Here is an 11569-nt window from a genome sequence, read left to right on the forward strand (position 1 = left end):
AAATGGTGAATCAAAGATTTACCTTTAGTGAAAATTATCAATTTAAGACAGCAGTTATAAGTTCATATTTAATTAAAATCAGTAAGTCACATATCTGCGGAATCTGAGATAGTGTGTCAAGACTAATGAGTGAACTTGTGAATATTTTGAATTATCACTGGGCTTACTATGAATTCAGTACAATTTCCAGTGTCTGGAATAGCTACATAAGGTTCTAATTTAGAGCTAGTTAATTTCCAAATGGAAATTTATTATTAATAAACCTTTACCCTACAAACTATAAATTTCCTAAAATGGCAGTAGTATAATTTTAATGGAAAGAACGTTTGTTCCAGACTTGCCACTAAATTACCTTGTAGTGAGTCCCTCAGACCATTGAGGCCTGCAGTTTCCTCATCTGTACAGATAGTTGAACTTAACACCTGATCCCACTCAGCTCTAAAAGGTTCACCACCTCTGTTGCTAATAGTGTGGTCTGATAGTCATTGTAGTGTCTTCTGGCATTTGTCTACCAGTTTTGTCCTTATGGTAGTTTGGGTTTCTCCCACTGCATTTCCTACTTGACTGGTTGTATTTTAAACTTGGCATAGTCAGCATTTTGCTAGAAAGCCTTCTCAGGGAAATGGCAGCGAGATGCAGGAAGAGAGAGGGCACAGTGCTCCGGCCACATGCCCTCCCCTCTTCGTGTCCAGGAAGTCCTGCAGGCAGTGGTTCCCCTCAACTAACAGGATACTGTACTAAATTTATTCTGAAATGTCTGTGATTTGATACTTAAGATTAATCATACTGATACTTTTCTATTTCATTTTCTGTGTTGTCCTTTTCTAACCCTGGTAGCCTTCAAACTTTCTGACTGGCCTGCTTTCCCCTTCTCCTCTCTGTAGTGTTGTCTCAGCTTGGCTCTGCCGAGAACAGACCTGAGCAAAGCCTTCCTCAGCAGAGACTCCAGCTCTCCTCTGCCTTTCAACAGCAGCAGCAACAGATCCAAGTAATCCAGCAACTTCACTCTGCTTACATTTTTAAAGACACTTTGCTCCAAAAGTACTTCAAAATACCTTACTTCAGTTTTATGTTACTGTCTTTTGAGACTATACAGTAATTGGTAAATAATTTAGCAAATTTATTTAAAAGTCTGACAACTTTAGCAAGTCAACTTGGAGCACTACATCTATTTTGTACATTTAAGTCATACTCTCTGCCTAATTTAAAATCTTTCTTGAAGTGCTGGTGGCACATTAACATACATTTTTAGATTCCTTTATATTTTGAAATAGTCATTTGTAAGTGCCAATGGTTAACTCCTTAATACTGTATTGCAGAAAAAGGCAAGTATACCAGTGTTCCTATTTGTAAATTGTCCTACCTGTTTTAGAAAGGTGTTATTCCATTCTTAGGAAGTCAGAATAGTATACTTGACTATCTTTAATTTGCAGGGTGGTTTTATACTGCTATAAACTATCATACAACACAATGGTAACTGAAGTTGCTGAGTTACTGCAATATAGACTGGCCAGGCAAAGTAACAGAGCTTCTTCTCAAGTTTAAAAGCCCTGTCTTTAAAGCCCTCAGCAGGCTTCTGTACCACTGGTGCTGTTTGACTGTGCATTGTCTCGACGTGGTATAGTCCCTTTTTGTTATCTTGGTGCTCTCTCCCTTTCAGTTTTGTTCTCATCACTCTCAGGAAAATCATCTTTCCATACCTACCTACGTTTAACCTAACTAGATTTTTTTCCCTCTCTTTGCAGCAGTTACGATTCTTGCAGCATCAAATGGCTATGGCAGCAGCAGCAGCACAAACAGCTCAGCTACATCGTCATCGGCATATAGGCAGCCAGTCAAAAAGTAAAATGAAGAGAGGCACGTCAACCACTCCAAAATTCTGAGTCTTGAATCGTTTTCCTTTTTAAAAACATAAGAGCATTGAATCAAAAGGATTCGGAGTTTCTACTTCATTTTTGTTTTTTAAAATGTGTCAGTATTTTACATTGTTAGACATACAAACTTTATACAGAAATTTGATTTTTAAATAAAAACAAATAATTTTTAAATAAAAACAGGGAAATGGTTTAACAAACCATTAGGGTTGGTTTGCCTAAGTCACTGTTTCTTAAAAATGGTTTCACGGTACATAATACAGAAGTGACCTGAGAAATACTAGAAACATCTTTCAAAAGAATGTAGTTTGGTATTTATTTAGTATAAAAGGTTTGTGCACAGTGTAACAAATACAGTTTTTATAAATCTGTTTTGAAAACGTGGTTGCTCATTTGGGTTTCATACTCTTAAATACTTCATCCATCAGTTTTTTTACTTCTTTGTGTCTTGTAACTGCTCGGCTCATACAGTCTTGAAGTTTAGCTCCAGTCAGTCCACTTCCACCTGAAAAATTGTGCCAACACTTAATTCTTACATGACCTATATCATGTCAAGTTATAAAACAAAATTTGAATAATATAAACCAGTGATATGGTCTCAAGATTTGTAGGTATGTATTAACAAGACCTCCTGAAGTTTAAGAACCACTAACATATAAGATGCAAGGCATCTTGAGTAAATAAAACATCCCACATTCCATTTGGCCCTCCCTAATGTAAGGAAGCTCACTCTGGGTTTTCATCTACATGTTTAGTACTGAGATGGAAGAAAAGTGCGTGCCTGGTTTGTGAAGACAACAGAGCCTGCCTTCCTCGTCCATTACAACTGTTAGGGTTCCAGTTGCCAGATGTTCCTCCTCTTCAGTAGGATCAACTATAAGCAGAGTGCTATTTTAAAAATAAAAAGGTATACATTATCAACCCATTAGACACATTTTATGTTAGAAAAGTAAGTTAAACTTCCTACCTGCATTTTAGCTTAGATGGGAGCTAGACAGAACCGGTAGAAACCAGAAAAGCTAGTAGCAAGCTGAAAATTGTACTTGTAAGAATCTTTGCCCTTCAGTTAAATACACAACCTTTTGATTAACTTACTCATCAAACACAGCAAAGGAAGTTGCAACTGGATGAGTTCTAATATTCAAATAACTTTTCTTCTTTAAATTAACTTCTGCTAAAGCAGTTTCTTCATTTATAGTAACTTCAGGCAACTGTACTACAAAAAGGCAAATATGTTAAGTCAGTTTCTCACTCCAGTTAAACAGGGCATTCTATGCTTGATTAATTCACTTTTCCCTCTGTTTAAACTTGTCCAGAAGTATTTTTTGTTTTAAACTTTATTTTGTATTGAGGTATAGGAGGGCACGGCAACCCTCTCCAGTATTCTTGCCTGGAGAATCCCAGAGGAGCCTGGCGGGCTGCAGTCCGAAGGGCTGCACAGAGTTGGACACGACTGAAGAGACTTAGCACTCACACTCACACAGCCAATTAACAAACAATGTTGGCACAGTTTCAGGTGAACAGGGAAGGGACTCGGCCATACATATACATGTATCCATTCTCCCCCAAATCCCCTCCCAGCCAGGCTTCCACATTAATACTGAGCAGAGTTCCATATGCTATACAGTAGCAGAAGTATTACTTAACAAAACAAAGCAAATATGGTGGATACAAACATTGTTTTTCTTTAATTTAGAAACATGTGGATAAATCCTCACAAAAACCTTTAGAAAATTTTACCAAAACAGAACACTGGCATTTAAGTAGGAATATTCCCTTTTATTAAAGTTGCTTACCATTTTTTAAAGCTGCTAACAAAGCAAAGGTACAAGCATCCAAAATGTTTCCATCATGGTTGAGGCAAATGAGATCACAGTACAAAACCCAAGCAAGCTAAAACGGAGTTGACAAAGAAATTAAAGCTTTCTGATGGGTATAATGTGGTATTTGTTTCTACTCACAAACCACATCCTTGGTTAAACAATCAACTTTTGAAGCAAAAACTTAAATTAACCTTTATAAAGTAAAAAAGTGAGCAAGTTTGGTAAAAGCTGGCTTCTAACTACCAAAAGCTGACAAGTGAACATCTCCATTTCCCCTCAAGGGAGCTACAGATGTAGGAGGAATTTCCATTCTTACTGCTAAATTAGCAGATGAGGGAATTGCTTCTGAAAAGCCCAAATGAGACTCAAAATGTGTTCTACCACAGAAACCTTAATACATGAAATTTTTAGGTCTCACACTGCTTAATAAATCAATATAATCAAACATGAAAAGCCTCTAGGTACTTGTCAATGTAGTTCAAAGTTTTCAGACAGACTTGAAATTTATAATGTGGATTCACCTTAAACATGTTAGCTGATCAGATATTAACCATCTGCTGGAAAAAAATTTTAAATGACTGCATTATTAGTTGAAAAAAGATTACATCAGCTTAAAAGATAGTTTCTAGCCAGGCAATGAAGTAAACAAAATTTACTGGGTTTTTTGGTGAACTATATCTAGATAGTTAACAGAGTAGGAGTGATTTTTTTTTTTTCTTTAATTCCATCTAGAAACAAGATATCTGTATTTAAGGCTTCTGTGTTTTTTATATTTTCCCCACCCCAAAAAACACTTCAGAATTAATAAAAGCTCACAGCTTCTTTACTCCCTCTTACCTTTCCTGAAGAGATGCATAAGTCTTCTTTCTGAATTATCTGTGAACTTGATTTAAAGACAGAGCACAGTAAACAAAAGTTCAAAAACTCTAAAAGTGAATGACAGTCAAACTTTATCACGATAATCTTACTTTTCAATGACGTCTGCAATGAACTGGCTGGCCACTTGGGCCTCTTCTCCAGGAGGGCCAGACCGAAATCTCGAGGAACACAGAGGTGATAGATCCACATTAGGAACTGAAAGAAACACTGCAGCTGTGAACCAAATTTCACCTCTGGTTTAGTTTCAAAGGTGTTATCCACTGCAAAGGCAAGTGGAAAGCATATAACACATCAATTACATTCTTTTCCATTTTTCGTGAAAATCTTGCTGCTGCTGCTGCTAAGTAGCTTCAGTCGTGTCCGACTCTGTGCGACCCCATAGACGGCAGCCCACCAGGCTCCTCTGTCCCTGGGATTCTCCAGGCAAGAATACTGGAGTGGGTTGCCATTTCCTTCTCCACGTGAAAATCTTAGGCTTAGATAAAATTTATTTTTTTTTTGACTTTCTGCACAAAAAAATACACTACCACACAGCACCCCAAGCATCTATTTAAGACTTCCTTCAATTGTAAATTATTCACAAAAGTTTTTAGGTTTCTTTCAAAGTACCCCAATCTGGAACAGTATATAGCCTCACTAATCATACCAGCTGTTCTGCATTTTTAAAATGTTGGTTCCCACCATAAAGAAAAGATGGTCCAAGTTAAGAAAAAGAAAATCATAGTGGTATAAAGTAAGTTTATGGAAATAGAAAAGTTCGCAATTACACCCCTTTGCCTAAGAGTCAAAGGTTGATGCTTGATGACACCTGTATAAACTGATCAAACAAGTTTGACAAAGGTATTTACAAAATTCTGTACCTTGCTGTTGTACTACCTTCTTTTAACAATTTCAGTATTTAACAGGATTATTTAATTTACACTATCTTCTAACATACATACATTAAACTTTTCAGGTCTGAAGCTTCTGAATAATTTTCAATTCACCCACTAAGATTTAACTATAATAGTAATAAAGTATTTATTAAAAAATTACAAAACCATTTAACTTACCAACATATCCTTTATCAGGGGCATCTGTTGGTGGTGCTCCAAATTCCTAGAAGCATATAAACGTTTCCATGTGAAAGAAGCTACTAGAAAATTGTGAAGACAGCAATCAGTCAAGGAAGGCTCTACCAAAGACCATCTTAGCTAGTTGGCAACATCACGAGCATCCACTGTGCCTGGGAAGGTGGGTCAGGGGCTCTGGAGACATCAGCACCACTCGCACTAGCTCCGCAAGGCAAGAAGGCGGTATGGCAAAGCTGACTAGTGCACCTCAGCAAAATGACCGGAGGTTCTTAAAAGTTCTGCCCCACCTCTCTTCTCCCTACTCAGTAGCCAAGAATCTGAATTTAAACCCCAACCTCAAATGAGACAATATTAAGCCCCTAACCTGGCAAGTCTTGTGAAATGTCACCCCACCTTTATTGGGGAAGAATCTCAACTTAGCCTGAGTAACTCAGAGCTCAGTGTAGTCAAAGCAGAGACTTTGGAGTCAGCTTAAACTGAAGTATCTGGAGAGAAAAATTTCCAGTGATTCTTCAGAGGATTGAGTTCAATTCAGTCGCTCGGTCGTGTCCGACTCTGCGACCCCATGAATCGCAGCATGCCAGGCCTCCTTGTCCATCACCAACTCCCAGAGTTTACCCAAACTCATGTCCATCAAGTTGTTGATGCCATCCAGCCATCTCATTCTCAGTTGTCCCCTTCTCCTCCTCCGCCCAATTCCTCCCAGCATGAGGGTCTTTTCCAGTAAGTCAACTCTTCGCTTGAGGTGGCCAAAGTACTGGAGTTTCAGCTTAAGCATCAGTCCTTCCAATGAACACCCAGGACTAATCTCCTTTAGGATGGACTGGTTGGATCTCCTTGCAGTCCAAGGGACTCTTTTTTTTTTTTTAAACTTTACAATATTGTATTAGTTTTGCCAAGTATCGAAATGAATCCACCACGGGTATACCTGCGTTCCCCATCCTGAACCCTCCTCCCTCCTCCCTCCCCTACCCTCCCTCTGGGTCGTCCCAGTGCACCAGCCCCAAGCATCCAGTACCGTGCATTGAACCTGGACTGGCGACTCGTTTCATACATGATATTATACATGTTTCAATGCTATTCTCCCAAATCTCCCCACCCTCTCCCTCTCCCACAGAGTCCATAAGACTGATCTATACATCGGTGTCTCTTTTGCTGTCTCGTACACAGGGTTATTGTTACCATCTTTCTAAACTCCATATATATGTGTTAGTATACTGTATTGGTGTTTTTCTTTCTGGCTTACTTCACTCTGTATAGTAGGTTCCAGTTTCATCCATCTCATTAGAACTGATTCAAATGTATTCTTTTTAATGGCTGAGTAATACTCCATTGTGTATATGTACCACAGCTTTCTTATCCATTCATATGCTGATGGGCATCTAGGTTGCTTCCATGTCCTGGCTATTATAAACAGTGCTGCGATGAACATTGGGGTACACGTGTCTCTTAAGAGTCTTCTCCAACACCACAGTTCAAAAGCATCAATTCTTCGGTGCTCAGCCTTCTTCACAGTCCAACTCTTACATCCATATATGACTACTGGAAAAACCATAGCTTTGACTAGACAGACCTTTGTTGGCAAAGTAATGTCTCTGCTTTTTTAATCTGCTATCTAGGTTGGTCATAACTTTCCTTCCAAGGAGTAAGCGTCTTTTAATTTCATGGCTGCGGTCACCATCTGCAGTGATTTTGGAGCCCCCAAAAATAAAGTCTGACACTGTTTCCACTGTTTCCCCATCTATTTCCCATGAAGTGATGGGACCAGATGCCATAATCTTAGTTTTCTGAATGTTGAGCTTTAAACCAACTTCTTCACTCTCCTCTTTCACTTTCATCAAGAGGCTTTTTAGTGCCTCTTCACTTTCTGCCATAAGGGTGGTGTCATCTGCATATCTGAGGTTATTGATATTTCTGCCGGCAATCTTGATTCCAGCTTGTGCTTCTTCCAGCCCAGCGTTTCTCGTGATTAAACTGGGCAATTCTGAAAGTACCCAACATAAAGTGCTAGAAACAGCAAGTACTCAGTAAATGGTAGCTCTTACTCCCTCAGACTTTTAAGCAGTTTTCTACCCATTTGCACAGATTAAATGCCATCACTGTATAAAAATGTGTCACCAAAAACCTCTTAAAATTTCTCAAATTACAACCAAATTCTTTAAAAATTAAAGGCAGTGAGGATTTTTTAAAAAATTGTTTCATTTCAGCAGATTTGCAAATGTTCACAAATTATAATTAAGTCATTAAACTTGGGTTGTATTATCTAAAACTCAAAGGTGAAAACTTGGGAAATGAAAATAAATACTAAAATACCTGACTGCCTAATCAACAGTAGAATTATAGATGTATATTATAATCTAATGTATATGAAGCTAACTTAGTAACTCAAATCTTGGTAATAAGTATATTAAACCTACCGCTTTAATTCCACAAATTACTGTAGTATTTCCCAGCTTCACTAAAGCAGAACCATCTGCGGTACCAATCGAACCTGAAAAGTATTTTAAAAAAATGAAAAAGTTTTCTTCTTTTACGTATGATTTTTGTCTCTAAATATCTAAGTTGTCCATGAAAATGTACTCCTTCCTTGAGTCTTTGTAAAATTACAGTTGACCCTTGAACAACATGGGCTTGAACTATACTGGTCCACTTATACAAAGATTATTTTCAATAAATACTTCCATAGTACTACATGATCCACAGTTGGTTGAATCTAAGGATGCTAAACCTTGGATATGGAGTGCCAATCCATAACAGTAAGATTATACTCGGATTTTCAACTCTGTGAAGGCCGGTGCTCCTAACCCTCTCAGTGTTCAAGGGTCAACCAAATTGTTTTAGGATTATTATTCATTTTCTTGATTTTGAGTGAGTCATTTGTCATTCAATCACAGGGCTATTATAAAAATTAAAATCTCTTGACAGAAAAATCACTGTGATCCCTTACACATGGTAGAATTTATCTGAAATACTGTTTAAATGGCTCAGAAGCTAAAACCTGGGAATGTCATATGGGTAAAATTGGAAAATTCCATGTTTGCAACAGAAGATTTAATAAGTGTAAGGTATAGAAGGAAACCAAACCTTACAACTTTTGAAGGAAGGGGGGAAAACACTTCAGAGTTACTTTAAATTTAACATGAACATAAAAACTGAAAGGATGTGCTTAGTTGCTCAGTCGTATGCGACTCTTTTGTGACCCCATGCACTGTAGCCTGCCAGGGTCCTCTGTCTATAGGATTTTTCAGGCAAGAATACTGGAGTGGGTTGCTATTTCCTTCCCCTGGAGATCTTCCCTCCCCAAGGATTGAACCTGTCTCCTGCACTGCAGATAGATTCTTTATGCACTGAGACATTTGGGAAGCCCACTAGTGAGAGGAGAGTGAGTTAAAAAAAACTCTACAAATAAAAACTTGCTATTAAGAAAAAAGATTCTATTTTCAGAACTGAAGCAACTTCAACATTCTCTTTTAGAATTCAATGTACTCTCACCTACGTTGACAGTTGTGGTTCTGAATTCACCAAGTTCTCTTCCATCAGGACGGCAATTCTCTTTCTAAGTAAATATATGAAAGTAGATTACAGCTACATGTATATCTTACACAGAACAGGGAAAACACACTGAACCTCATTAATTCAAATAAATTAATCTGTATTACTTTAAAACTGTCTTTTAAAAACTGAAGTATACTTGACACATTAGATGTATAACATAATGATCAATACTTGTATTTATGAAAAAAGCATATGATACCATTATCGAAAGGCATCACATAATCACCTTTACTTACCAGAAATCTCCTGTAATACTCCAGAGGTTCCACAGTTCTGAAAGACATGTGAAAAATATGAGATAAATTATAAATCAATATAAATCCAGAAACAATAATCTTAATGGTGGGGTGATGGAGCAGAAATCTCCAAAATTTGTAACTAAGTTTCTGTTATGAATTCTAGTTTATATTGCCACATGTTGCTAATTATAAAAAGTAGCTACCTTTGCAATAACAATCACACTCAAAGACTGACTTTAATTCTGCTTTAAACAAGTATAAGTAAGGAGACCAAAATCCTAGGTCTCTTTAAAAAGATAATTAATCCAGGTGTGCATCACTCACACTTTGATGCAGGAATACTTTGTTAGTAGGAAAAAAAAATTACTATTTATTTTCACTATCCCGTGACTTAAATTTAGCATATTCTTTGATTACGAGCATAGGCAATAAACCACTATAATATTAGCCCTACCTGCGACTTTAACAACTACAGATTAAATGTTTTTTTTTTTACTTTATAGTTGCCTAAGGTAAGTGTAAGGCGTATCATTACTTTGAAATTTCAGGAGTTACTTTAGACTTCCCACTAGGCCTTCTCTAAGAAAGTTAATTTCAAAACAGGTATTTCACTGTGTCAAAAGCCCAGAGTTTATAAAAATACATGGTCGTTTCAATATAACTGGTTTCCTTTGGAATCCTATTTATTTCATCCATTTAAAACTGGACTCAGAATGAAAAGCTATAGCCTTCCCCAGAGAGTAGCACCAAAAACGCTTAAGGAAAACCTTTCTAACAAGGCAGAATGCTTTTACACATTAACTACTGGGCAGGGAAAGCAGGGTGCCCTGAGATTTGGACGCAAAGCTTTTTACAAGATTACAAGTGTCAGATGTGCAGATGACACCACCCTTATGGCAGAAAGTGAAGAGGAACTAAAGAGCCTCTTGATGAAAGTGAAAGTGGAGAGTGAAAAAGTTGGCTTAAAGCTCAACATTTAGAAAACTAAGATCATGGCATCCGGTCCCATCACTTCATGGGAAACAGAAGGGGAAACAGTGGAAACAGTGTCAGACTTTATTTTGGGGGGCTCTAAAATCACTGCAGATGGTGATTGCAGCCATGAAATTAAAAGACGCTTACTCCTTGGAAGGAAAGTTACGACCATCCTAGATAGCATATTCAAAAGCAGAGACATTACAACAAAGGTCCGTCTAGTCAAGGCTATGGTTTTTCCAGTGGTCATGTATGGATGTGAGAGTTGGACTGTGAAGAAAGCTGAGCACTGAAGAATTGATGCTTTTGAACTGTGGTGTTGGAGAAGACTCTTGAGAATCTCTTGGACTGCAAGGAGATCCAACCAGTCCATTCTGAAGGAGATCAGTCCTGGGATTTCTTTGGAAGGAATGATGCTAAAGCTCAAACTCCAGTATTTTGGCCACCTCATGCGAAGAGTTGACTCATTGGAAAAGACTCTGATGCTGGGAGGGATTGGGAGCAGGAGGAGAAGGGGACGACACAGGATGAGATGGCTGGATGGCATCACTGACTCGATGGACATGAGTCTGAGTGAACTCCGGGAGTTGGTGATGGACAGGGAGGCCTGGCGTGCTGAGATTCATGGGGTCGCAAAGAGTCGGATACGACTGAACGACTGAACTAAACTGAACTGAACTGAACAAGTGTCTCCTGGGCAGCAAAGTCCATTACACACCAAGCCTAGCGTTCGCACCGGGTACCGGCTCAGCACAGTCCTTCCTATCGCCCGCCTCAGTGTGAAGAAGATGCGCCCTTTCCCTTCAGAAAGGGAGACGTTCAGTTCTCCCGCCCAACGTCTGCTTCTGCGGTGGAAACAAATGGGAACCAGGTGGGGTGGCCTCCCGATGAGAAAATCCCAAGGGTAGAGTAGCCACCGACCGGTAGGCTACAAACTCGCGCCCGCCAGCCTACCGCACTCACTTGAACCCAGCCGCCATCTTCCGCCCGCGGATCTGCGCATGTGCCGCGTCTGCGCCTGCGTATCACCGCCGCTCCGGCCCGCGCTGCTTTTTCGCTTCAGCACTTTCAACATTGATTCTGCTACCTGATATCTAGAAGGCAGGGTTGTATGGGCCAGAGTAGAGGTAGAAGAAGTGAGGACGGTTTCC

At 38.8% G+C, this 11569-nt stretch overlaps 2 protein-coding genes across 15 annotated transcripts in view; one reads left to right on the forward strand and one right to left on the reverse strand.

The window, feature by feature from the left end:
• The window catches only part of SUPT20H (SPT20 homolog, SAGA complex component), a 39486-nt gene extending 37232 nt beyond the window's left edge, over positions 1-2254 (forward strand). For 9 of the 14 annotated variants that reach the window (XM_061434739.1, XM_061434741.1, XM_061434738.1 and 6 more), the window contains 2 exons: positions 885-988; positions 1746-2254. In XM_061434739.1, coding sequence (XP_061290723.1) covers positions 885-988; positions 1746-1883 — 242 coding nt within the window. In that variant the 3' untranslated portion in view covers positions 1884-2254. The remainder of the gene's footprint in view (positions 1-884; positions 989-1745) is intronic. The other 5 variants (XM_061434752.1, XM_061434746.1, XM_061434750.1 and 2 more) reach the window with 1 other exon arrangement.
• On the reverse strand, positions 2166-11457 carry EXOSC8 (exosome component 8). The gene is made up of 11 exons (XM_061434757.1): positions 11382-11457; positions 9441-9477; positions 9142-9205; positions 8067-8140; positions 5629-5674; positions 4666-4771; positions 4535-4580; positions 3671-3767; positions 2970-3090; positions 2656-2762; positions 2166-2379 (listed from the first exon to the last, which is right to left on the reverse strand). Exons 1-11 carry the CDS (start codon positions 11396-11398, stop codon positions 2264-2266), a joined length of 831 nt encoding a protein of 276 aa, XP_061290741.1. The 5' UTR covers positions 11399-11457; the 3' UTR covers positions 2166-2263.
• Between the last annotated feature and the right edge of the window lie 112 nt (positions 11458-11569).

This window comes from Bos javanicus, chromosome 12 (assembly GCF_032452875.1).
Source record: "Bos javanicus breed banteng chromosome 12, ARS-OSU_banteng_1.0, whole genome shotgun sequence".
Classification (NCBI taxonomy): Eukaryota; Metazoa; Chordata; class Mammalia; order Artiodactyla; family Bovidae; genus Bos; species Bos javanicus.